This window comes from Coturnix japonica, chromosome 3, assembly GCF_054131305.1.
Source record: "Coturnix japonica strain WE chromosome 3, WE-NBRP24, whole genome shotgun sequence".
NCBI classification, from domain to species: domain Eukaryota; kingdom Metazoa; phylum Chordata; class Aves; order Galliformes; family Phasianidae; genus Coturnix; species Coturnix japonica.
This window is the reverse complement of record NC_140665.1, coordinates 84024974-84052964: the sequence shown is the minus strand read 5'-3', so window position 1 is coordinate 84052964 and position 27991 is coordinate 84024974. Positions and strand designations below refer to the sequence as shown.

The window sequence follows — 27991 nt, the reverse complement described above, 5'->3', positions numbered from 1 at the left end:
GTTATGATGTTATTGTAAACTGTCTGCAAGTATCCATTAAGCATAATATTCTGTGTTAAAATTCTTATTTCACAATTTTAAATTGCTGTTAAAGGCACAAAATCTATAATGGAAAAAAACAAAAAAACAAAAAAAACCCCAGCAATTTCTAACTTTTACTATAATGAAGATCGAATTAGCCATTTGAAGGCATGTAGAATCATAGAATATTCTGACTTGGAATGGTCAATTGAAGGTTGAGTCCATCTCCTTACTTCACATGAGGCAGCTGAACAACATGCAAAGTACACATCACTTTCAGTTATGGCTTTATTTATATGGAGCTAATCTTTGGTTTTAATAACATTTTAGAGAATGTTATTTATACGTGAGCATTCTTAATTTAGTTTAGCATAAATTCTTTCAACGCAAATATGTACTAGAATATGAAGTCTTGGGAACTCAGGAAAATTCTCAAATGACACTGTGAGAAACTCTCAGTTCCAATAATTTTCCATCAGGCAAATATCTCAGTGAAGTGGCAAAGTTTTTACTATTATTACAATAGTGGGCATGTACCCCCTTGTGGCAAAGGAGAAAATGCATGCTTGATCAGTGAAACATTTCTCATTATATCTCTTTTTTTTCCCCCATCACCAGTAGTTACTTTCATGTTTCCCTCTTGTCTAGGTTCTCCTGGCTTACAGTCTGTGCAACACGTCCACTTTTCCATATGACGTCTATCACAAACCTACTGTTTTTAGGATCATTTTGTACATTTTGATGGATACAGAAGGGCAATATTTCTTGAAGCTGCTATACCTGTTTTATTCTGTGCCAGGCTTCCTTACCCTGCACTCTATTTTTCCTTCTCTTACTATTTATGAAAGCCATACTTAAGAAGGAACTCATATCAGAAAATATCTAAAGGGTAGGAAGCTCCAATTCCTGATTTATTATATCTATTATGCTGTGCTAGCAAGCATAAATTTAATTATACATTAAATTTTACATTTAGTTAGTGGTCTTCCCCTTGTGTATTCCTTCACATAAACTCACATTATCCACACTTGATTATGGTGGGTATTGCTCAAGATTATTGCTCAAGATCCAAGATTCTGGATCTTACCCTGGCCAGGATGTCTCAGTGTCCACTCTATTCTGCTGCTTAGCATCTTTCTTGTGAAGAACAACCTGTGCATCCATTACCTATGCAACCTATATATCCAACCTATGCAGCCATTTTGTGAGAATGTTATAAGTTCAGTAAAGGCCTATACTTTACTGTTGGAAGTATCTACTACAAAAACACAAAAAAACTTTCACAAATCATCAATACATTAAGTAAAATGTAAAAGGGCAGAACAATTTTGGTTTCATGCTTATGATCCCACTGAATGTGATTTATGCCTCATGACAATGTACTGAAACACGATCCTTAATTGCTGCATTTCCTAATGTCAGTGAACAGTGTTTTCTCTTTAAACAGTTAAAAAAAAGAAAAAGAGTAAGGAGAAAACATATACTTTATGCTATGTCAGCTGATTTGAGAGTTAATTCTAAATGATGAATTCTAGTTATGAAATTGAGATCAATATTCTAGCATGTTATACTTTTGTTTTCTCACTGGACAACTTATTTAAGCTCAGAATCTGGAGGAGAGGATTAAGGAAGGGTATTCAGCAAATAAAAGTTACCAGATGCTTTTCCTTTCAATCCTATGTGGTTTCAAGATGGTTTCAGCTCATCTGAAAACAGAAGAGATCAGTAATAAAAACTGAGCTGTATTTTCACTATTAATGGAAGTTTTGTGGAAGAAAGTTGTGTTTTGAACTTCTTAGTGTGACACTGTAAAATGTAATCATGAATATTTATTAAATCATGATAAAACTTAATATCTGTATATACTTAAATATCAAGTATTTTTCTTCCCCGGTTTTTAAGTTAGTGGCACTCCTACACATTGTCCTTAATGACAAGATGTAACATTTGAGAAGCATTCTCTTTACAGACTTCTTTTGCTCTTTGATTTTAAAGTAGAAATTTAACTGCTGGGTTTTGCATGTCAGTGCCTAGATTTATAGCAGTTACAAGATGAGCAAAATGGTGGTTTCTCTCTATCATGAATGTAAGTTTATCAGTTGACAGTAATGCTGTTGTGAAGGTTGTCTGTGTTGCTGGCAGAGTCTTAGAATTTCATTGTCATTCATGTTGTAAATCATATCCAACTCACAGCCTGCAGGCCACATGACAGCTAGAAATGTGGCCCCACAGGGCTGTTAACTGTTACCGTTATCAAGTGATTTTAGCAGTATTTTTTGTGATTCTGCTGTGCATAGCTTGAGTACAGGCTGCATAGGCAGCTACAGGGTGCTATGAGGGGAGAGCACAATGCAGTGCTAACTCTACCTATCACACCCACCACTGCACTCAATTGAATCAAAAAGAGCATGCATTACATATTTACATGTGTGCCACTTGGCAGGTAAAGCACAGTGATTGCAGGTAATATTTCAGCCTGCCTGTGTGTGTGATCAGGTGAAGCAATGGAGTCAGTGATCTCCTGACTTTTGTTTTGTTTTGTTTGTTCTTTGTGGCCAATATCTTTTATTTAAGATTAAAAATAAATGTTTAGTAGTAACTTTCTGAACTCATGTATCCTAAACGGTGACATTTATTTTTAATATCTTCTTTTTATTGTGTGGCAAGAACTTTCGTCCTCTTGCCATCAGTATTGCTGTATGATTGAAGATGATGGACCTTAGTGCAATACTAAATACAAAGGACACTTCAAGATTAACACCTTTTATTTGTTTCTATTGAATAGACTAGGCAGTTATACTTTTAAATATGGGTAATATTGATGTAATGACAAGATTATTTTTGAGGAGTTGAAATTATGCCACTTCAATCACAGAATTGTAGGAGTTGGAAGGGACCTCTAGAGATCATCGAGTCCAACCCCCCTGCCAAAGCAGGCTCCCTACACCACGTCACACAGGAAGGCGTCCAGGCGGGTCTTGAATATCTCCAGAGAAGGAGACTCCACCACCTCCCTGGGCAGCCTGTTCCAGTGCTCCATCACCCGCACTGTAAAGAAGTTCTTCTGCACATTCGTGTGGAACTTCCTATGCTGTACTTTCATCCCATTACCCCTAGTCCTATCCCCACGCACTACTGAAAAGAGACCAGCCTCACAACTATGGCTCCCACACCTCAGGTATTTATAAACATGGATCAAGTCCCCTCTCAGCCTTCTTTTCTCAAGGCTAAACAGACCCAGTTCCCTAAGTCTCTCCTCATAGGGGAGATGCTCCAGGCCCTTCACCATCTTAGTGACCCTCCGCTGGACTCTTTCCAAGAGATGCGTGTCTTTCTTGTACTGGGGAGCCCAGAACTGGACACAATATTCCAGATGAGGCCTCACCAGGGCAGAGTAGAGGGGGAGGATCGCCTCCTTCAACCTGCTGGACACACTCTTTTTAATACACCCCAGTATGCCATTGGCTTTTTTGGCTCCAAGGGCACACTGCTGGCTCATGGTCAATCTGTCGTCCACCAGGACGCCCAGGTCCCTCTCTGCAGAGCTCCTCTCCAGCAGGTCTTCCCCCAGCCTGTACTGGTGCATGCAATTATTTCTACCCAGGTGCAAGACTCTACACTTGCTTTTGTTAAACCTCATCCGCTTTCTTACTGCCCAGCTCTCCAGCCTGTCCAGGTCTCGCTGAATGGCAGCACAGCCTTCAGGCGTGTCAGCCAATCCTCCCAACTTCGTGTCATCAGCAAACTTGCTGAGGGTGGTCACTATCCCCTCATCAAGGTCGTTGATGAAGATGTTGAACAAGACCGGACCCAGTACAGACCCCTGGGGGACGCCGCTAGTTACAGGCCTCCAGCCAGACACCGCACCGCCAGCAACAACCCTCTGCACTCTGCCAGTCAGCCAATTCTCGACCCACTTCACTATCCACTATTTATTAAGAACAACAACCTACCTCAATCTTCAGTAATTAAAACTTCTTCAAAAGAGAGATCAAAGTCTTTTTTGTCTTTTGCGAGCAAGATAATTTCTCAAATGAATCCAGAAGGTAATTTGAAATGAATTTGAAATGAAGTTGACAAATATATGTAATTTAAAAAAGAAGTGATGATAAATACTGCTTTTTGTTGTATATTAGAGTACATTTTCATGAATGGTGCCTTTTTCTAAATACCAGGACTTATACACTTTCATGTGTATAGAAGGAATCACAGAATCACAAAATGACCCGGGTTGGAAGGGATCCCAAGTATCATATAGTTCCAGCCCCCTGCCTAGCAGGGCCACCAAACATACACATGTACTAGATCAGGTTGCCCAGGGCCCCGTCCAACCTGGTCTTGAACACCTCCAAGGACGAGGCATCCACAACCTCTCTGGGCAGAAGGAAATGTCTATACATTTCCTTGCCTGCTACCAGCTTGCTTAATTGGTTTACTAACTGTTGTTTGAAAACATATCTTGGACCCTCAGGTAATCTGAGATAAAAAACAGTGTGTTCTGAAAGCACTCTTCTTTTAATAAGAAATATAAGTATATAGCACCAGTGCTTCAAACTGTGAAATATTTATTTGTGTATTCATAGAAATTGCAAACTTTGAAACAGAAAGCTGTGTTGCTCATTCTCTATTTGTGATTACTGTGCGGTGTTCAAAATGCTAGAAATCACAGTTAGTTTTATAATTAGTTTATTTAGAAGATGAGAAACTGAATGATAAAGTCAAGTGCTCATATGTCGTTTTTCTTTCCATAACTGAAACAATGAAAAAAATAACTGATGCAAGTATTCAAGTTAGATTTTTTAAATTGTACTGAGCTCTATAAAGTCTGTCAGTTTCATTTCATGTTTCTAAATTAGTAATATGCTTTTTTCCTAGGTGATGAAAATCACGTGTCAGAGTATGATGTTACTTACGGCTCTTGCAAAGTTTTTAATGAACAAAAAAATAAGCACAATGGGAGGGTAAAAAAAAACAGAAGACTCCAAAAGGTCAGTTTAACTGGACTTATTGTTAAGCTCTTTTTGAAGAATCACTGAGTGCCTTTGTACCTACAAACAGAATATGCGTGCTTGATGCACATTTTAAAAATAAACATTTCTAAACTTACGTTCTTTGAAATATTATGTGAAAGGTGTTCAAAAACAATACATATAACTACTCAACTCAGCTTTCTGCAAACTTGCAGTGGCAGTCATGTCACTGCATTTTTTTCTTATATATGTATATAGTAGATCATTCGCCATGGCTGTTCTGCAGAATAAATATTCCCTGTGTCTTCTTATATTCTTTTATTTAATCATAAATTTAGCTAAATTTATGATATGAGCTCAGTTTGGATAGGAGCAAATGAAATGAGATGACTGGGTTAGCACTGATCTTAAGGTTACTTTGTCTTGTGAAAGTTTTTTTACAATTAAATGCAAATAAATAGGAAAATAAATAGTAGCTCTTTTCATGAGTACTGTAGTAGCAAGGCATACAATTAAAATGTATACTAAATTGTCTAAAAAATGGGAAGTCCTAAGGCACTGAAGGATGTAGCGACATGAAACAAATTAGACCGATGTGTCATTGTTTGCTGTAGGTGGGGTTTTAAACAGTTTGATCAGTTATTTTTTTTTCTCCTTTAACTCTGAAGTTCTGAGCAAATGCAGTTACCAGGCTGTTCAGCCTTTTAAGCATCTGGAAGACAGAATACTATTTTCCATGGCCCAATCATCTGCTCTCGTTCAAAACTACATTTTGACTTCCTGCTTGTGTCTTATTGCTTGTTACTTTTTAAAGTGAGCTGTGGATGTCCCCATACATTGCAGGGGAGTTCAACTGGATAACCTTTAATGGTCCCTTCTGTAAAAGTGCTCACCTTCTTCTAAATACATACAGTCATACTAGTTGTAAAACTAATAAGAGTTATATAGAACATATAAATCAGCTTCACTCTATATCTGTGTCCTGTGATAAACATTTTAAGAATTCATTCTCATTAAGCTGAAACACCTGTACAGAAAAGTTTAATTTCCTGTAACAGAAATCTTACAAAAGCTGCTAAGTAGATATCCATAAACAGTTAGTGGCCATAAGGCTGTCTGTGGGAATAGTGCTTGGTGATTTGTCACATTTTTATGTTATTCATTTGTTAGCTTCAAAATCTCACCCAAGTTGAAATCCTTCTGTTTTGTCTTTCAACAGAAGTCAGAATCAATAATATCTTTGTTTAGCTGCTTCTTTATCACAATGTTAGATTGAATTCAAATTTCCTTTCCTATTTATACTATTAATATAGACTTACTTATTTTGTTCTTTAACATGAAAGACTTCTAATCGTAACTATTCAAACTACATAAGTTGTAAACTAAGATGAGCTCTGAAGACAGAGCAGTTTTAATGGCAAACCCAGACATACTGGGGAAAGATAATAAACACTTTCAGGAATCTTTAATGGAGCAACAACAACAACAAAAAAACCCCACAACAAACAGTAACAAGAGCTTTCGTGTGTTGTATGTGTTGTTTACATTGAAGTCTCTAAAGATAGATTCAAAAGTTTAAAAAAGGAACTATACATAGTTCATCTAAAACTTCCTGGTTTTGAGACCAGTCAGTGAAAAATGTAAATTGTTCTAAATTCTTCTAACACTTGGCTGACCAAGATATGTACTCTGATCTAATGCCTGTGAATGTCAGCAGGTGGCTTCCGTGGTCTAGAAATGTCAGTTGATGATACTGTGTTACAGGGGAAGAATCAAACCTTTACATACTGCAGTGCAATTTTTAGATACATGAAATACAAGGATAATTATTAAGTATCTTGATGGATAATTAAATTCATGCTTTGTCAGAGAAGGGAGTGTGGACTTATGAGAATATATCTGCAAATGATAAGAATTCTTCAATGATACTGTCAGGAGACTTCTATGGTATGGATCAAATATCTGTTGCTGTGATTTTAGGTGTAACTGATTTGATCCCAGAATGTTTCATGTTTGCAAATTGCCTTATCATATATGAAGTAATCCTGAAAGTGCCTGACTGACTCTAGCTGATGACAACTGAATAGTTGATTATTGTTTAAGTCTAGTCGTCTGGCTTGTGCAGCATAATACTGAAGAAAATAGGAAATAAGATTTGAGCAATCAGCATTCTGAGACAACTGTAAAAATAACAGGATTTCATGTTATATGTCAGTTTATCTTCATTGGAGTGCCTGAAATAGGCCACTGAATGGAACACTGAGATCCAGCAGGAAAGTTTATTTTTACTGGCAAGATGCATCTTATGATGTTGCTATATCCAAAATGTAGCTTTGTTCATTAGTTTGTTTCAAACATTCAGAATTTATAGCAGTAGTGACGTTCAAGAGCAGAATATAAATAAGAAGTATTAATTATTGTTTCATACAAATAGAATGTGCAGATACTCATTTGATAAGATTCTTCTTTATTTCAATGTAATATTAAGTAGTAAAGAAAGTAAACCAATTAACTGAATTCCATAAGAGTGATCTTAGGTAAAACTAAAATGGGTATCAGCAAGGTTAGTATGAGATGACTAGAATTGCTGAAAAAATACAGTGAAAATTTGAAAACCAGAGTTTCAAGCTTTTCTTTTCAGGAGATAGGTCAGTAAAGAGTGCCTTTGAATACCATGTTTTGAGCAAGTTTTGTATGTCTTGTTTATATCATTAACCTCATCAGTATTTTTACCCAACCTTTGCAAGGCAATTCTAATTCTAGACTTTGTCCACCAAGTGACAGGAGTCACTTATACAGGAGTATATTCACCTAAAGAACATCAAGCCACTGGTGTTTTTGATGAAGTAGCTTGGGCAGACACCTCTTCTTATCCTTCCGTGTTGAGTGCCTACCAGTGACCAAAATGGAATGGATGCGTGATGAGGACTTAAAATCAGGCCATTCTTCTCTCTGAAGCTATTCTTACTGTTGCAGATTGTCTTCATAACTTGGTTTTCAGTCTCAGAGTTAGGGCTCAAAGTATCCCAGCTGAAGCTTTTGGTAATTCTTTTAGTCTGACATAATTCAGGTATCTGAAGAAATTATTCACTTGACCAGATCTGGTAATGAAAGCATAAACAGCTTTAATGTGTGAACAGATGAAATAGATTTACTCTTATACCATACTTAAATTTTTGTTGGAATTGTTCAGGAAAGGACACGAACTAATTTTGTTAAACTTAAATGATAAGAAGCTGCATGAGGGGTTCATGCTGACTGACTTTGAAATTTCTGGTTGCAGACAAAGGTGTGGGAAGGAGAATCTTTATTACTCTGCCCTTTCCTTACTCTTTGTCCTGCTGGAAAAACTAAATCCCTGGCTTTGACAGATAAATTTATGAAGGTGCAGAATGCTGTGAAATCTGCCTTTTTTTGAAAAAAAAAAAAAAGAATATGACATGATTTTTTTTTGTTTTGTTTAAAACGTATTCACTATTATGGATGCATGAAGAAAACAGAAAATGTCAGTTAGTTGTAAATTGTGTCAGTATTAGGCTGAAAAGTCTGAAGCTGTTGATCATCCTTAATGTTGCTAACAGAAGTTCTATGGTTCTTTGGCTCTGAGGGAAACCTGAATCCCAGATGTGCCATTTTGTTCTATTTTTCACTTGTAATAGCTTACATTGTGTGTGTTGTGTTGTTTTTCTTTTAACCTACTTCATAGTAGTTCTGATTTGGATAATGCGGGTTCATTTTACACATCTCATTAGCACCAAAGCAGAGGTCTTGTTTTTAGTCGGGAAATTACAACTGTAACTCAGTTTGCAGCCAGAGAAAACTTGAAAAATGTCATTATCAAGAACTGATAAGTGGAGTAAGGCCAGCCAGAAAGTAAATTATAGCTTTGAATATTTGCTGTTTAAAACTGCTGAATAGAAATCATTCACCACAATTACCAATTATTCTCAGCTGTGAGCCTCAATTATATTAATAGAATAAATTAACATAATTTATAGATTGTTTCTAAAAACAGCTTTAAAGTTTTCTATCCTCTTCTTAAAACTTATCTAGAAAAAATAGCAAGATTAACCTAATTCTTGATTATTCACATGCTGCATCTGGCTCTTTTTTGGCTCCTGTACTAGTCAGAGTGAAGAAGAATGTGACTCCTAGAATACATCTGTTAAGATCAAAAGCATGTATAGGAGTTCTGAATCTATTTCAGAACCATCTGATGGAGCTACAATAGCCAAAGAGTAAAAGGGTTGGAAGAGAACAAAATGGTTGTCATAATGCTCTTGTACTATCTCTTGCATTATATTTGCATATGAATGTACTTCTTCCCTTTCCTTCATGTTCAAAAAAATATGCTTTATCCCTATCATACTGACCAAACTACACAGGGTAAGCAGAACTCTTGTTGAGTTCTGAAATTGAAAGTCTTTTTATTTCACCCATCACAGTATGCATTTGATCTTAAGAGTATTCCAAAGCCCATTTCTTTCAGAGCTTGTCAAATTGTAGGTGTAAGTGAGCATGCAGATTAAGAAATACACAAATCAGAAGTGATAAATATCCCTTGATGTCCATCCTTTGAAGAAATCACAGGTCTATGTTCTAGACCCAAACAACAAGTGACACTTTTTGAAAAGCAAGTTGTACAGAACAGGGCTTTTCTCTTATTTTCCTTCAGCACCAAGAAGCACCTGCTTAAAGTTAGAAAAGGAAAGAAATACACTTTGAGGTTGGATGTCTCTTTTGTGATGTAAAGCAGTTCACATACAGGAAGTATCACGCTGTGTTTCATGAACTGAAAAAAATAACAGATACTGCTTTCTTTGAGGTATTGAAATGCATGTTATGTATTTCATAGGATGTGGAGAAATCTTGTTGACAGATTCTAGAAAGAAATATTTAATGCAACTGTAGTCTTAAGAAACATATAAAGGAAAGTTGAGCCATGTAAATGTCCTACAGGAGTCTACACAACCTTCATTACAGATCTAAAACACAATCCAGAAATAAATATGCTCTGATTTAGAAAACAGATGTGCAGCTCCTCTTGATTCAGAGAAAAAAGAATTAATTCTAAAAGGTCCTATTCATTTAACACTATTTTTTCAGAGTTGTATTGATAACAATCCTGCTTTAAATGTGCATTAGACTATGTAGCCATGCACACCAGATGTCTTTGCTAGTCAGAAAAGAAAATGCTAACTCAAAAAATATTTTACAATAAAAGAAAAATGTAAAATAAAACAGACACAAATAGCATTGAAGAAAAATTGTATAGCAAGGGAGGGAAAAAAGCAATTAGCCTGAAAAATGGAATACTGAAAATTAAAACAATTTTGCTAAGTTTTCTGTTTGGTAACTGTATGTGTATTAAAGAGAACTGCTTGTCTAATTAAAGCAATAAAACAAAACGTTATCTATTTAGAAGATGACCCCATTCTTGCAGAAATATGCAGTTTTGAATGAAGATGAAGAAGTAGTTTGGAAGCAATTAAACTTATTCCAATTTCTACCTACTGTATGCATGTTTCTGCATCCCTGAGTCTCTGATGGGGCACTGGTGACATTGACAAAACATCATCCAGAATGTTCATCTATACCATCTTGTTTGTTGTGTGTTGTAGCATAAAAGCTGCAGTTCAAAAGAAGAGTTTTCAGGCTTATGTCAGTGCAGGCTGCAGGTTTCCCAAGTTGTGTGAGTTCAGCATTTTCAGTTTCTTGGAGATGGATATTAAGGAGCCCGTAATGAACGTTTGTTCTCTGAAGCTGAAAAAACAGCTGTAGGATCTCAAGTTGCTCTGGCCTTGGTTTATGTAGTAACTCTATTAATACAGCTTTGGCAAAATTAGTAGTTTGATTAGTAATGTTTTCAGTATGTTTATTTATTAGATGTTGTGAGAAATTTTTCTGCGTGTTCTGAACAGACACATCAGGATCTCTCTTTAGAGCTGTTACTACACAAGAACCCTGAGAACCTAGTGCAATTATTTTGTGTTTCAAGTCAAAAGAGAACATTATGGTCATACTGAAGTATGCTTTTGCTGAAGCATACATATTCAATATGATGAGATTTTCAACCCAGAAAGATTGGACAGAGAATACATTGCTTCAAAGCCATGCTCTGTGCCTTTCCAAGATCCCTTAGAATTATGGACTCCAGGATCCCTTGAAGTTATGTAGATTTAACAAAATGCGTTTGGACACCATGAGGTACTTCCTCCCTACTGTATAGCATAGCTCCACTTGAGATGCCCTGTCCCTGGAGGTGTTCAAGGCCAGGCTGGATGGGGCCCTGGGCAGCCTGGATTAGTATTAAATGTTGGAGGCCCTGCCTGTGGTGGGGGATGCTGGAGATTCGTGATCCTTGAGGTCCCTTCCAACCCAAGACATTCTGAGATTCTACCAGATTTTAGTATACTGGAGTGAGATCAGAAATGGAAATGAATATTTTTTATGGAGTGGTATATACCTAGAGAAGTAACGTGAAATTCGTACCTTGATTTTTAAGATTACAAAGAGTTGTATTGAAATTACTGTAGAAGTCCATTGATCTACTTTTTCTACAAAACTGAAATGATAAAATATACATTCTTATGCATATTTATGTAGTTACAGGTAATTAGACTTTTCTTGCAGGATTATGTCATGTTGATTGCTTTATGATTTGATGATCATGTTGTGTTCAGTTACATGTTTCTCTGATATCGGTGAATTCATATTCTGTCCTACTTTTGTACATGGTGGAGGCCTTATGTTTATTTCTGATGGTGGAAGGATACCTCTTCTGATATCTATAGTACTAACTCATGAAACAGTACTTTAAAACCTGTGTGAGACGTTCTTGCTATGCACATAAGCTAGAGGATTCTGCTGGGAGGATGCTTTTTGGGGTGTCTCAGTTTTGCTATTATATGCATTTCTGTAATCGTTGAGCATACCTTATTAATTACTACTCGATCAACTTTTATTCATTAGTCATGATTCGAGAGTGAAGTAACATATATTCTTTAAAATAAACAAGCTCTTATTTCTTCAGTATCTCGGCCTGATTTTGTCTTTCTTTTGGAAAAAATGCAAATCATTGTAAATTACTGGGTTTTTTTTGCTGTAGTTAAGCTGCTTTCTCAACTCAATCTAATCAAGAAAAGATAAAAGCAGAAAATAAAAAATACTTTTTTTTTTTTTTTTTTTGCCATGCTAATCTTGAAATCTATCACTTCATTTTAACTGATGAAAAATCCCATTTTTGCTTACTCTTACTGGATGTTTTGATACACGACATGATGAAGGGGTTTCTTTCCTTCCATATCCTTGAAGTTTAACATTTCTAGCATGTATGTCAATTAGTACTGCCTCTTCCCAGAATGATACTGTAATTATCAAGCAATTCAGTCCTTTTGTCTCTTTAATGGTATGGTTAATCATTTAATTTTTTTTTTTTCCAAGATGAAATCTTTTCAGAGTTTTGATGTTTTCTTGTTTGCTTCCTTTTTTCAGCCAGCAAGAACACTAGTGATGACAAGTATGTCTTCTGAGTAAGTATTATAACATATTAAGTATTTTTACTTTCTCGTCATTAGGTTTGACTTAAGTTTTGGTAATCTTCTCACCTCTATACAAAATGGAATTTACCTTTGGGGTATTTAAAATCTTTTCATTCATATCTTCTTTCTTCTTGCTGAAGAAATAGCAGTTCTAGGCTTTTCAGACACTTTGTTTCAAAATGTCAGAAGCAGCTGCAACTGTGTGTTTGTGTAAGAGTTAATATTTTTCTGGCAGGCTCTTATCATTCTCTTAAAATTTTTACATCATAAAGATTTCCAAGAAAAACACAATTCCATGCTTTATATTGTATTTTCTTACAGTTTTTTGAGTTATTTTTCAAAACTCAAGGTCTTATTTCTACTACCCACAAATCTCTTTCAGCGCTGAAGTAATTAAGTCATGACAGTTACATTGTAAGCAATCTGAAAACATACTTAGTGGCTGTCCTCTCAGAAATACTTTGTAAATGGTTGCCAGTAGCAATTAACTGGTCTACTACTATAAAGGTCAGAAATGTAGAACAGTATAGTATTTTTCTTGTGTTTTATATGAGTGAGTGGTTTCTATTAACACCAAGACTACAAGTGTACTTTGCTAAGCATGTCATACAGGATCAGTGTGAGGGAGGGAAAGATAATAACTACAGCACAGATAAGGATAGTGGAAAACAGGCTGTGATTTGCCTTAAAGGAGACAACAGATCTTGACAGCTGGGGAAAAAAGTGTTCCTTTGTTGAAAGAGGTCCTTAGTAAGTTACTTCTTTTATGTTGATGTATGTTGACTTTTCCTAGAAACAATTCACTGTTTCATGAAATAAAAATGTCTGTTGATTAAAAAACTGCTTTTCTCCAGAACTTTTTCATCTAGATTTTGCTTCTGACTGCAGTTATTGGGATTAATCATGCTATAGTGAAGGTAAAGGAACTGCTTCTGAAGGAACTAAAAAGCAGAAAATAGTCCTCAGAAGGATAACCCAGTGGCTCAAATCCAGTTCTCCTACCCAGTAGCTACATTTATAGAAGTAGTACATTAGAAATTTGAAGATGCATGAATTCAGTGGTTTCATGGTATCAAGTTCTGTGAATATTTTCAATGCCGCTCATACACAGCTAGTAGCTACTTATTTTTCTGAGTCACAAATTTAGTGAAATGGTGTAACTTTGCTTCTGGTAGATGTTTTCAGCTGACTGAAGTATAAGCTGCTGAGTTTTCAGTGCAATTGATAAGATACCTTAGATATGAATAATGTAGAAGAGGTCTCTCTACTCTCACCTAAGAAATTTCATATGGACAAGAAAGAACTATGTGAATAGCTTCAGGTGGTATATGAAGTTGTCTCTGCTGAGCATATAGTTCAGGTAGAGTTAGCTTCTGTGAGTAGCAATGTTGCAAAACTTCTCTTGTAGGCTCTGACAAGTTAAAACTGACACTAATCTGTGGCAGAAGTTAGGCAGTTAAGTCAGTGGTTCAGTTTTTTAGTGTGTCCACATATGCTATCACCATTTGACTTCTGTGAAGTTAATTTTTTAAACTCTTTGTGTTTACTATTCCTTTACTTGCTTAAATATTTATTTATTTATTCTAAAGAGATTTCTGCTTTGAAGATGTTTCACAGGTTTTATTAGAGTTCCTCTAAGTTGCTTGGATATTTGGGGATCTGTAACTGAGTTACTTTTGGTGGAGTAAAATGTAGTGAGAATGAAGTAACTTCAGAGGCTGACTGCTCTCATTATGTCCATTATTAACCTCAGTATTTTACCTGAGAGGATTGCAGATGTGGTACCTTTGACTTTGTCCAAGCTAACTTTATTTTATGTGGCAAGTTGCAGACATTTTCAATAAGTCAGCTGAGGGGAACAGAGAGGGCACTGGCATTGGGCTTTCCTGTATTATTTGTAACAACAATCTTTAGTTAAATTGTTCTTATTAAATTGTTCTTATATAACAGCTTCTTTCTAGGGATACCAAGAGTTCAGTGTTTTCATGGTGAGGTATTTGTGTGCCTCAGTGTGACCTACATAGTAGAGAACTCAACTTAGCATTCTAGTTATAGGTGGCCATTCACTATTTTATATGGCAGTCCATGTGTCCATATTTATTTAAAGATAAGTGATTTCTTTAAATTTAAACACTGACTCAGACGTAAAGATATTAAGCCAGAACTTTAAGACTTCTCTCTAAATTTAACATAAAATTTTATTTGAATAATGAAAATCTGGTACTTCCAAATGACATCCTTTGAAGCGTGCTACATCCAACTGTTTACATTTCTTAGGAATACTTCTTCTTTTTTAAGTACAACAGAAACAACCAAGAATGAGCCTCTGTTGTACAAGGCATTGTACACAAACAGAATGTTAGATAATTCCTGACTCAAAAAAGCTTCCATTTAAACAAGCAAGATAGACATGGGGTATAAAAGACCTTTGATATGCAAGTAGGTACGATTGTGTGCTGACAGAAAAGGATCTGTTCGGACTCTGTGGAAAGGCTAACGGATTTTTGACTATCAAGTGGGTCAAGTCTGAGTGAGGGAAGGATAAGAAAGGATTAGTGAGAAAAGGCATGAGGTATAAATGTAAGAAAACTTGAGAAAACTTGTGTTGTGAATGATTGCATCCACAATCCTATCTACCTACTCAACATTATATCTTTTTTTCTTTTTGCTCTTTTTAGGAAACAAAGTATGGTAATTCAAGTGGTGAATAAACTCGGAGACTTCTTGTTCTCAGACGATGTATGTGAAACAACAAGTCATGTAGTTACAGGGAGTCCTCGTCGTACCTTGAATGTTATGCTGGGAATTGTTCGTGGGTGCTGGATTGTTTCTTATGAGTGGGTAAGAAATATATTTGAATGTTACTGCAAAATAAATTAAGCTTATTTTGTATAGCTGGAATGTCAACCATATTTTTGTCTATGCTATGCACAGTGTTGCATTGTTTAGATACTCAGGCATTGAGTTAGCTGAATTTAGGGAAACTTGTTTAAAGCTCTATGTTACTATAAATACTGTATTTCATTATTTAATCTGACCAAAGTATTCCTGTGTTGTACCTCAGTGTATATTTTAGAAACGCTTGAAATCTCTCCGACAATGCTCATGCATTATTTTTGGACAGATTAAAGGCTAAACAAAGCATTTTGATTCAATGTTACCCATTATTCAGTTGGAACTTTTTATATGCTGACTTAATACATTTCTGTCTTATTCTTAAATGGGTATTGTGTTCAGTGCTGGCAAACATGAAGAAGAATTTTTAGGTGTTTTCCTGAATGATGAAAACTATTTAATAAGAAGGAAAGCTTGTAGATGAGTAATTTGGAGGCTATGTCGTTTATAAAAATTATTCCCAGATATCCAGATCCAAGAATCCTCACACAACCTCAAAATTTTTTGTGGACTGCCATGTCTTTACATGCTACTGGTAACTGTTTCTGTAAACAGAAGATAACTGTGAATTGCTCTGTTGCTTTGTCTGCGATACAGTTGCATATATTTTTTTCATAGCAGCCCATATGTTGCCATGTTTTAGACTGGTGATCAAATTGTGTTGATAACACACTACTGCTTTAGCTGTTCCTGACCAATAGCATTAAGACCTTCTCTTTTTCTGTCATTCCCACCGACACATAGACTGGGAGAGGATGCAGCTAGGGCAGCTGATCAAACCTGACCAAAAGGATAGTTTTTTTCCTATGTTATTTTTGAATGACTATATATTTTTTTCTTGCTTTTTCCCTTCTAGTTCTCTTCCCTATCCTGCTTGTGGGTTGGAGGGAGTTGAACAGCATCTAAACGGGAGCTTTGATAGTCAGGATCAAACCACCTCTGTTATAGAGATCAATTGCAAGATAATTAATTTGACAACACAGATGACAGATTTTCCTCATATTTTCAGAACTTCAAAATATGACTGTTGGAATTTACATAGAAGTAGATATTCATCTACAGAAAATGACTGTAGAATAACTACTTTAATTTCTTTGTTCCTTTTTTCAGTAAATACTCTAAAATCATAACATGTATGTAGTTATTTAAGTTATTAAGCTGCTGTGATATCCTTTGTGGTTTTCAGAAGTTCTTGGTGATTAACTTCCCTTAGAATAAAGGATATTGTATCTTTGATCAGTCTAGTTAGCCAATAATGTGCCTTTGTGGTTGAAAAAGACCAATAGAATCTTTGTCTGCTTCATCATATCTGTGCAAAGGGGTCATATGATATATGAGTATCCTTATTTCTAATTATGTTGCCTTCCAGTACTTGGAGGGAGCTTACAAGCAGAAGGAGGACTGACTTTTTACATGGTTTGATAGACATAGGACAAGGGGGACTAGCTTAATGGCTTTAAACTAGAAGAGAGTAGATACAGGTTAGATGTTAGGAAGAAATTTTTTACTCAGAGGGTGGTGACATGCTGAAACAGGTTACCCAGAAAGATCGTAGCTGCCCCATGTCTGGAGGCATTCCAAGCCATTTTGGATGGAATCCTGGGAGGCTTGATCTAGTAGCTGGCAACTCTGCCCATGGCAGGGGAGTTGGAAATATATGATCTTTAAGGTCTACTAGAACCTAAGTCATTTCATGATTCTATGAAATTGAAGTTGTTCGGTTGTTTGTTTTTTTCTTTGGTGTTGCAATGACAATACACTGTTTGAAAGACATCTCTGCTGAAAGAAGGAGGACTCACCTCCTTCTTGCATTCTTCCTATTGCATCCAGATGTGGAGTCCTCAGTACAGGAGAGACATGAACCTGTTGGAGTGCGACCAGAGAAGGGCCGCAGAAATGATCCACAGAATGGAACACCTCTCCTATGAGGACAGGCTGAGAGAGCTGGGGCTGTTCAGCCTGGAGAAGAGAAGGCTGCACAGTGAACTGATAGCAGCCTTTAAGTATCTAAAGGGGAGCTATAGGAAAGAAGGGGACAGACTCTTTAGCAGAGTCTGTGGTGACAGAACAAGGGGAAATGGCTTCAAGCTCAGGAAGAGCAGATTTAGGTTGGATATTATGAAAAAATAATTTACAGTGAGGGTCGAACAGGTTACCTCGAGTTATTGTTGGTACCCCATCCCCAGAGACTTTCAGGGTGAGGCTGGATAAAGCCCTGGGCAACCTGATCTATCTGTGGTGTCCCAGTTCATTGTAGAGTAGCTGGCCTTTCCCTTCCAACCCTTAGAAATATATGATTGTATAATTCTGTCAGAAGCAAACTTTCAGTGACTTAAAATGGAGAATTCTTGCCTTTGTGTTCCTGAAAACTGAATGATGTTGTGAGTAGTGACCTAATTATTTACTGCAGAGTTTGTTCATAAACTTTGTATCTCATTTACTTTTTATCTAAGAAAGTAGATAGATGCCTTTGTACTCAATTCCAGAACTGTGATAGACGAGCATTAATCCATCTTCTGTTGAGATAAACAAAATTGATCTCTAAACAAACTTCTGTAAATACTACAAGGATTGATAGATGTTATCACTGAAAAATTGGCCTGGAAAATAAAATGGAATTACTTAATCATAATTAATCTTTTGGGTTTGTTTATTCTATTTTTTGTTTTTTGCCAGTTATTCATAGTACAAACATCATTTTAGTATTATACGGACATGATGTACGCATTATAGAGCATGGTACATCTGTTGCTACTCAAGATTATTTATAAATAACTTGTTTTCATGCAGCACGACTCAAAGAATTGTGTTAAAATTTCCAGTTTTCTTGGTTCAGCTCAAGTTGATCATCAAACAAGATGGCTTAGATTGACCAGTCTATTTGCAACAAGTATATACAATTTTAAGAATAAAACTAACAGATTTCAATATTCTAGTTGTAAATTAGAAGTATTAATTGTAAAAAAAATATGCATAAATGCAACTTAAATTTTATATCTTATAATGTTATAGTCTTAACCGAATGCTTTTTAGTAAGCTTATTTTTCTTGGCTAAATAGAGAAATGCATTATTTTATTTTGAATTACTATAAAAATCTTTGACTTATCTACTCAACTCATTTTTGGTTTGGGGATGCTATAATGGTCTATAAAAAACATTTTCACCTTGTGCATCTGTTGTATTTTCAGATATTTGGTTGTAAGTTTTCTGAAAGTAAACATAATGCTTTTATTTTTGTAATAGTGAAGTTTAACAGTAAGAATAAATGAAGATGCATACTTTTCTTTATTCCACACTCTCAGTTGTCTGCAAAATTGAATGCCTCTACTCCCTATGCAAGTAAAACACTGCTTTCCATATCACAGAAAGCACCAGCTTTTGCTGCAGTTTATGTAAGTGGTTGCTGGTTCCACTCTGTAGCGGAAATGCTACATCATGGCCTGAACCAGTGTTGGTTGCCACCTGGTGCAAAGGCAGGGCCAACCCAGGGGAGCTCAGGTGCATGCAATGCATCTAAGTGACTGTAAGGGGCGGAACCAGAATCCACCCCTACCCAGACCTTGTTTAAGGGTTGGCAGTGAAAGCACAGGTGTCTCTCTGAAGATGCCTACATATTTGAGGCCTTCTGAATGTAAGCAGATTCTTTTCTGTGTTCCCGTAAGCTGCTGCATTTGAGCAAGGACTTTGCTGTTCTTCTGTTATTGCTATGCTTTCGATTGTGAGATGTCCTGAAATTTGTCAAACATAGACTACTTCAGACTGCAGACTATGCAATTTGTTTCTGAAAGTAATAAGATTGCTTTCTAAATTCAGTTTGCAGCTTGCCTCTATTAGTACTAGAATTTGGGCAAAAAAGAAGGAAGTCTCAAGATGGCTCAATTATATGCTGGGAAATAAAATTTACATTACTACCTAACAATCAGTCTGTTTAGCTTAAAATCTCATTTTGTGAGCTGTAATGCTGTAAACAATATAAAGTATAACATGTATTATGCCAGCTTTTGTCCAAGTGAAACATCCCATTGCATGTTTTTTGTTTTTTAAATAGAATTTTATATTTTCATTGGTAAGTAATAATGTATGGATTTGTATAGCATTTTATTCCAAGATAATTAATTTAAAAATAAAAATTAAATAAAATAAAGGAAAGCTACAGTTATCTGTGACTCGAGCTTGGGAGAAATTCCACCTATTGATGGAGTACAGTTTGTTATAAGATAAATAATGGCAACAATTTGATGGTGCAGTAAGAAATAGACTTAATCTGTTTGAAATGACTGGAGAATTATTATGCATTGGAAAGTGATCCTAAACACTGGGATTTACTTTCTCATGAGAATCCACATACCCTATATTTTCGGTTTTTGTATACTTCTTGTTAACATAACACAACTTGTTGCCGTAGGACCAGTAAGGCGTTAGGCAGTTACGTTTTTAAAGTTGAATGTATAGATTGTCACTGGTGGGTTGCGATGTTTTTTAGCCTTGTAACTAGGTATGGTAACTACTACTTAATGTGGTTTCAGTTTTCAGTACACAAACATGAGGAGTCCCAGGGTACGGAAGAAAACATCCCTGCATAGATTATTCTTCTATTTTATTTTTCATGTTATACATCTTGTGATGGCCCTGATTAAAAACAGAAGTCTGAAACTTATCCAAAGTGTTAGGATCAGAAGTCTTTAAGGGTCACATCCATTCAGCATTTCAGAGCTCACTCAAATGCAAATGATGGTGGATTTTCCAGGCAGTCAGTACTCTGGTCTGGTAGGAACCTTTTTATTTGTGGTCTAGAATGTACAGCTGGCAGAGGAAGTTACTAAAGAGAATGAGTCAGAGCTTTTCTTCTTTTCAGGCTGGCTTATGTGTTGCGTGATTGCAGTCAGTTGTAGGAGATGATATTGGGTCCAGTATAGTTTAACATCTTCATTTATGTTCTAGATGATGGGATGGAGGGAAGTCTCAGCAAACTTGCAGATAATACAAAACAAGGAAGAGTGATATACTCTAAGATTGTGCTCATTCAGAACAACCAATACAGGCTGGACCAATAGGAAATCCCCATGATGTTCAATAATCAACTGTATCAAGGGAACAGAAATGATATAGTATGGGAATTGTTGACTTTCTTCCCTTTTGACATCCAGTTTCAAACCTTTATTTTAATGTTCTATAAAACACACAAGTTGACTCTTCCACTAAATATCCTTGCAAGGTTTTGAAGTGTAATGTGGCTTGACATAAAAACATGACTGGCATTTTCATCATTTGATTTATTTATACTTTGAGATTGCTTGGATTTACAGAGAATCATTTTACTTGGGTAAACCAAAGTACCAAGCTATCCATTGTAACTGCACTGTTTTAATTTCTTTAATTCAAATGGTTTGCTCTTTTAAAAATTATAGATGTTCTTCTTATTATTTGATTTATTTTAGATTCTGTGTTCTTTGGAATTTGGGCATTGGATCTCAGAGGAACCATATGAACTTTCTTCCAACTTCCCAGCTGCTCCTGTAAGTTTAATTGCCCTTCAAACTTGTTAACATTCTTTTGTTTCTCTGAAAAATGATTTGGCCTGTACATAGGTTTTGTGAACTAGAATGGCATATAGAAAAAAACCAAACTGTTAAAGGAAATGCCATAAGGAATTATTTTCTAGATCATCTAGTACTTTTCGAAGAATTCTGAAGAATTCTGAGAAACCTTTGGTATGAGAAAAAAATGCAAAAGATTGATTCACCAATAAAAAAATAAATAATTTGCTTATTTCTTAAGTACAAATGCACTTTAACTTATTTGATTGCTATCCTCACTTGAAAGTATGCTGAAGAGGCATGTTATTGACTAATGAGAAAATGTCTCAAGTCATGGTGTCAATGTTTTCAGTCCAGAAATTGCTGTGAGGATGTAAAATTACTGCAGGCTTCCAAAGTTTTGGTTTTTTTTTTCCTGTCTTTAATTCTCACGGTACTGTGTTAACAAACTAATGAGAAACTGTTTTTGTTGAAGTGTGGTGTATCTATGCGGATCTAACTGTATCTGCACGTGTTGTAATGGGTTAAACAGTAATTTAATTTTGGATTTATAATATTCTAGCAGGTTAATAGTTGGTTGCTTTAACCACTCTGCCAAAAAGTTTTCATATTTTCTATTACACTTTTGCAGCTAGATAACTATTTTCTTATCTGCTACTTGTTTTTCATAGTTTCTAACAGGCTTTGATGAAAGAACATTTAATTGAGGTTGAATTTTATTATCTATATTTTTTTGTAAATTTATGTGTTCGAGATGAAGGTTTTATTTCATGATGTTAAGCTTAAGTTCTCAAAGTGTAGGGAATCTGTAATAGTTTTCCTGAAATAAGCCCAAAGAAATTTATTATCTATTAGATGTTTTGTATATTTTCCTGAAGGAAAGAAGTCATTTTTTATATAGCAAATACTTGAATGGCAATGCTTAATGTGAAGAATGTATGAGCGTGTTCTTTTCTTCTGCATTTGTACAAAATAACCACAACACTATTTCAGGCCAAGCCGTTTTGAGTTTTCTGTTTCTTCTCAGACCACCTTGTCTCTTAAGTATGTTATCAGTAACAGCTTACACGGCATTCTTTGGAAGTGATTCCAGCTGGTGTCAGTTTTTAGATTCTGTTTACAGTTTTTATTCCCAATGCAGAACCTGAGAAGGGTGGAGAGATGGTGAGGAGATAAAATTAAAGGAGGTATGCATTGCTTGTTTGCAGGCCACTTCTGTTGAGGAAAAAAAGTTGGTGTAGAAAGTCATAATTCCATCACCTTTCCAATCATTCCTTTCTTGAGTCATTCTGGAGTCCAATTGTAATAGATACCTTATATTCGAAGATAAGATTATCATTTCAGTATGAATGGAGTTTACGTGTCCTTTCTTATTATTTCTTTTCTTCTTAAGAAGCAATATAGAAAGGGCTACTTTTATACTGTTTATATACTTTTATATACTGTTTATTTGATTACAAGCAGGAACTAAAGAAGGGGTTATATTACTGTTGTATTGTAATTGTTTGTACCAAATCCAAAGAAGTGGTTGCAATCTTCTTCCTATAGTATTCCTTCTAAAATGCTCTCTTTTCACTTTGGCATTTCTAAACAATGGGATCTCATTTAGATGATTTGTAAAACTTGTAAAACACTGTAAAACTTACTCTAAAATTTTATATTCATGTTAATGAGTAACTACTCTGGTCTAATGGTTGGCAACCCTGCCCATGGCAGGGGGGTTGAAATTAGATGATCTCTGATATTCTTTTCAAATTATTTTAAAAATAATTAAAATTCTTGTTAAAAAAATTGATCTGCTAAAGATCTAACACAGCATCTTCGATGATCTTCATAGAACATTCATCAGAAGGTACCTTTCTTCCCAGCAAATTGAAACTAAGCGTGCAGTATGCAGTTACTTTTGTTTTCTTACTGAAACAATGTCTTTTAATAACCAGAAGTTGGCATCTTTTTTCTTTGCCAGGTGAAGCAAATCTGTGCCAGTTTCCATCACATTTTGTTAGAAGATTCTTTTAGACTATTGGGCTGAGTTACTGTCACAAATACTGGGAGTGTTTTCTTTAGTCATCTGATAAAATGCAGTGAGGAAGGAAGCACGTTCTTTCTATTCAATTTTATGAAATCATAAAATATCCTAGATTAGGAAGTAACACAACGTTTAGTTCAATGCCCTGTTCCAAGCAGATCTAATTAGATGAAGATACTCAAGGACTTGTCTGATTCACCCTTGTGGTATTAAACAGATAAATAGAAATCCAACTGAGTAGAATTTCCCAAATTCCAACTTTTGCTCATTGTTCCACTACAGTACACCTCCAAGGAGGGGTCTGGCTCTGTCTTCTCTGTGTCAGGTAGCTGTAGACAGCAGTAAGTTCTCCCCTTCCCCTTCTCTGGTCCAGGTGGAAAAATGCCATCTCTTTTTCTGTATGTCATAGGCTGTAGCTTCCCTACTAGACTGGTCTTTAATTTCATGAATTTCTAAGAAATGTCTTTAATTTTGTGAAGTGTTTTTTAGTGTGACATCTGCATATCCTTATAAGTTTCCAGAAGAAACAATAAATTACATAAATAGTAATAAATTACTAATCTTAGACACATTGAGATTATTGTGCACAACTCTTCAGATGATGACTGTCAATTTACGTTTATTAAATTTATTTAAAATCAGTTCATGAGGTAATACTAGAAGTATTTTTGTATCTCTGATACTCCTTAGTAGTGCAGGTTTACATTTTCAATGAAGAAGAAAGGTGGTGTGTTGCAAGTGGTAGAGTACTCTGATGGCAGTTTTAATGACTTCCAGTATGAAATGTAGTTAAACAAACAAACAATAAAAAAGCAAACACTACCCAGTAGATTAATTTATTCACATTGTGTCATACACTGAGGGCCTACCTCTTCATGGAGAATTTTGAGGGGGGAGGGGTGAGAGGAGGGGACGCAAAACAACAGTAAGTTCTTAGGTAACCTTCAGATTTTTTTCCTCTTTTTCAAATGTAGGAATCTGTTTCTTAAGACACAAGCATAACTGAATTGCATCAAAGAACATAAACATGGTTTTTAGATTGTTTTTATGAAATGTTTAGACGGACCATGGTACCACATGATAACTGATCATGATAGACAACCAGGCATCTAGTGCTAATGTTATTATTTCCATTTATAAAATACTGGTCAGTTATTTTACAGGTAGTTGATAAGGAAATAAAAAAAGTGCAATCATCAGAACAATGTAAAGAAACTCAGACTATATTATAACTTGCAGGGATTTTTGTAAATTAAAGATAGTGATCAATAAACACAAACTGAAAAAAAATTGTGATTTTTTTACACGGCATTTTCCAAGATTAAATGCAAAGTCCTCTGTTAAATAAAGTAATAGAAACTATTGGAAAAAATCCCTGAACAAGTGTAAGAAGTTGTTTAAGAGGCTATGGGGGAAAGAATGTATTAAGTACTATATTAAGCTAATTACAGGATGATATATTTTTATGTACATAAACAGCAAACATACTCAGAGATAAATAGTTCTAGATCTAGGTAAGTTTTATATTAGAGTAATGTTTGAAGTTCAGTGATGAGGCAAAATGCGTATCTCTAAAACTATTTTAGATATTTTTTTCACAGTTCCAGTTATTTACTAACACATACTTAATATAAATGATCAGTAAAACACAGTCCTTCAGTTGTCTGACAGTTTCTTGGATATTCTTTTTAGTTAGTCATTTGGCCAAATCACTGTTATATCGGGTTGATGCCTTAGACTTTGTGTCTAGTTGAACAATGCGAGCTTTAACTGATCAAGACTATTGCAATTCAAGGATTGGAATGAGCTGATCTCTTCAGAACACTAGTGCATGTTTTCTGGGCTTGAAAATGAGACAAGTTGCAGGTGTGTTTATATGCTTGGCAAGTAAAGTCTTTGAAGACTATAAAATACATAATTCACATAAGAATGCAAATGCATTTAGAAATCTGCTGGTCGAATCATCATAGTTGTGGCTTTGAGAGAATATCCTGAGCCTTTCCAGTAGTACCACTTGATACCATTGAACTTGTTGTTGTTCTGTCGTAATGGATAATACATTCCATTGAGGTTAGAAGGACCACATGCATCAAACCACCACCCTGCAAGATCGGAACACAAAGATAAATACCAGCAAATGAAATTGTCAGCACAGATAATTTTTAAAATAGCATACATGAAGATTTTAACAATTTGTTGTCCCAACATGAGAAACAAATCCAAACTCATGATTTTGAAGTATTAATATAAAAGATTTACCCCCAGCCAATAAGGAACAGTATTAATTACATACTCTTAAAGCTTAATGTCATTCCTAGGAGTTTAAAGTTGAAAAGGGAAGGTGTTCAATCTATCTTACTGATGTCAGCTATTATTGTCAATCCATGGGCAGAACTTCACTCCAACTGCAATGATATTGAGTATTCTTTGCTTTTCATCTCCCCTTTGGTAAATCCCTGTCCTTCACAGACGTAAATTCCTTTCTTAATTGTTTTTAGAGGATTAATTCGGTTATTTGTTTTGGTTCTGTGTGCAGATCAGTTCAAAACAACTGTGTTGAAACTTGCGAAGGAGGAAAAAGCAGCCCAAACTTATTTTGCATCTTGATGGTCCTGAGCTGTTAGTTGGTCATAAGGAAAATTTATTTTTATTAATAAGATAATATTTTTATACTTCTGCTATGAAGGCGATAATGTGCGTGTTCTGTTTTACAGGGCGGCAGTCCAATTATCTTTTTGAATAAACTGAAAGACTTTCTGTGCTTCTAGGGAAACAAACCATTTCTTAAGAGATAACAGGAAATAAAAGCAGTTGTTTACATTACAGAGCATGGAAGGCTAGATGGACAAATTATAGAGTGACTTGACGTAAAAACTTCATTGAAAACTCCAATAGCTTATGAACAATTACTGCAAAAGTGTAGATATCTCTCACATGGTTTACCTTAAATGCATTTATTGACATTTGATAATTGCATTGAAATACATAATTAAATACTTGTACCCCTCTGCAGCATGTACGGTGTATTCATCGAGTTTGGGAGTTTTCTTCTCCATTGAATAGTTAGAGATTAGTGAGATCTGTGCCCAAAAGAATTAGGAGCTATTTCAGTGACCATCTGAATCTCTAAAACAAATTTTGAAGTGCTATAATTGTTTTGATGTTTGGGACTCTGTTATCATTCCTTGGAAGAATGTTGCTCTTCTTAGTTTCACAATCACAGCCTTTCTTGAACCCTGGCTTGTGAGGCTGCTTACTTTTTTCTCCCCCAATTTTTACTTTTCATTTCACTTCAACCTTTGTTGAATAATATTTGTCAAAGTATTTCATTTTGAGTCACCATGCTAGTGTTTCCATCAATTCTGGACTTCTTCGATAATGAGAATTTACTAAGACAAAATTATCACTATTTATCTCATAGACAATTCCAGTGCCAATAAAAATAGGAAAACTGAAAAACAGAAAAACATTCCTACCTCCTGTTAGCATTTGTGAACATTTGCAAATACATTTGTCATTGTCTGCATCCTTTGTGCTAAAATCATTTCCTGGTTGGCTTATACTACTTATTTTGCCTGCTGTCCCAGTAAGTCCTTTAAGGTGGATCCTGTAGAAGTGAAGAATGGAAAGACAAATATTACATTGAAGTTGAGCTACAAAATAATGATGAAATAGTTTGCAGTATATATCATGTTCAAATAGCTCAGTTCCCTTCTAGCTGATGTACTGTTGTGAATAACCATTCATAGCATTTTTTCACAACTGCAAATCCTCATCACATTATCTTGATGAACAACCTCCATTTGTAGAGATGAATGTTTTGTTCATGTCATAATGTAAGCAAACATTTATTCATCACAGTGGTTTTTAAAAATATGGCTTAGTAAAACAGGAGATTATAGTCAATGAATGTAAACTGAAAGGAGGGATTCTGACTAGATGTCAGGAAAACTGTTTTTACCATAAGCATAGGTGAGCAATGGAACAGGTCATGTAGCCTCCATCTTTGGAGGTTATGAAGGCCCGTGTCAATAAATCCTTGAGCAACCTAGTCTGATATGAAGTAGTTGGCCTCAAAACAGGTTCTGAATTCAATTCTTCTATGGTTCTATGAAATTTTAATTTTATGAACCAACTCACAATCTTACAGCATTCAGATGTTTTAATGTTTTTTAATGTAATGAAAGATGCCTTTGAATGCTTTCTTCCTTTTTCTTTATTCATGTTAATCTATTCTTTAAACCACTGCGTCTATGATGCGTTCCATGTTTCATTGCATTTTAAAACAAAGGATGTATTTACTGACCATCATATTAGTTTTCAGTGGTTATTTTTTAGTAATGTAACATGACAAGGGCAATGACCTATTTCACAAAAATTGTCTTTCTAAGTATTTTAATACATTACTTAAAAAAAAAGTCTCTGCTGTTGATTCTAAATGTTCCCAGATGAAAAAACATTTGCTTTGGAGATGAGACAGCTGTGTACTGCTAAGGCATTAAGACTTTACATTCAGAGGGATGGAGAGACTGATGGTTTTAGATTGCTTTGCATGGGATACTTGAGTTGAAGTAACAGCTTCAGTTCACTTGGGTGTCAGATGGACTTTGTTTACATAAACTAGAAGTTAAGAAATCTTGGAGAAATGTAGCTAAAAATAAGCTATTTTTCTCTATCCAGTTTTGTGAATCTGCAAGATTCTTATGAAGAAACATTTCCTGGACCATGCAGTAGGAAATTATCAGTTATTCTGTACACTCTATTTCTCCTGCATGTTATCATACCATATGTACTGCTTTGACAGAGCCTGCAGAATGAAATATGAATTGCCCATATATTTCAGTTGTGACTGATACTATTTTAATTGTATAATTCTTTGATAATGTTTCATTTCTAACCAAACAGGTATGGGAAAAAAAAAAAAAAAAAAAAAAAAAGAAATATGAAAGTATCTTGAAGGATCAAGAATTAGTGTGGTTGTTAAAGTAAAAGCCTCA

General features: G+C 35.3%; 2 protein-coding genes across 10 annotated transcripts in view; one reads left to right on the top strand and one right to left on the bottom strand.

Moving 5' to 3' along the window:
- MCPH1 (microcephalin 1) overlaps positions 1–27991 on the top strand; it is a 108558-nt gene that overhangs the window by 11599 nt on the left and 68968 nt on the right. For 2 of the 6 annotated variants that reach the window (XM_015859299.3, XM_085543897.1), the window contains exons 8-11: positions 4897–5009; positions 12486–12523; positions 15211–15373; positions 20867–20944. In XM_015859299.3, coding sequence (XP_015714785.2) covers positions 4897–5009; positions 12486–12523; positions 15211–15373; positions 20867–20944 — 392 coding nt within the window. Of the gene's footprint in view, positions 1–669; positions 2630–3050; positions 4068–4896; positions 5010–12485; positions 12524–15210; positions 15374–17257; positions 19541–20866; positions 20945–27991 lie in introns of those variants that run through there. The other 4 variants (XM_085543896.1, XM_085543895.1, XM_085543899.1 and 1 more) reach the window with 4 other exon arrangements.
- The window catches only part of ANGPT2 (angiopoietin 2), a 40303-nt gene continuing 36126 nt past the window's right edge, over positions 23815–27991 (bottom strand). For all 4 annotated transcript variants that reach the window (XM_015859295.3, XM_015859296.3, XM_015859297.3 and 1 more), the window contains 2 exons: positions 26471–26601; positions 23815–25096 (listed from right to left, as the gene is read on the bottom strand). In XM_015859295.3, the coding sequence (XP_015714781.1) occupies positions 24936–25096; positions 26471–26601 (292 nt within the window). In that variant the 3' untranslated portion in view covers positions 23815–24935. The remainder of the gene's footprint in view (positions 25097–26470; positions 26602–27991) is intronic.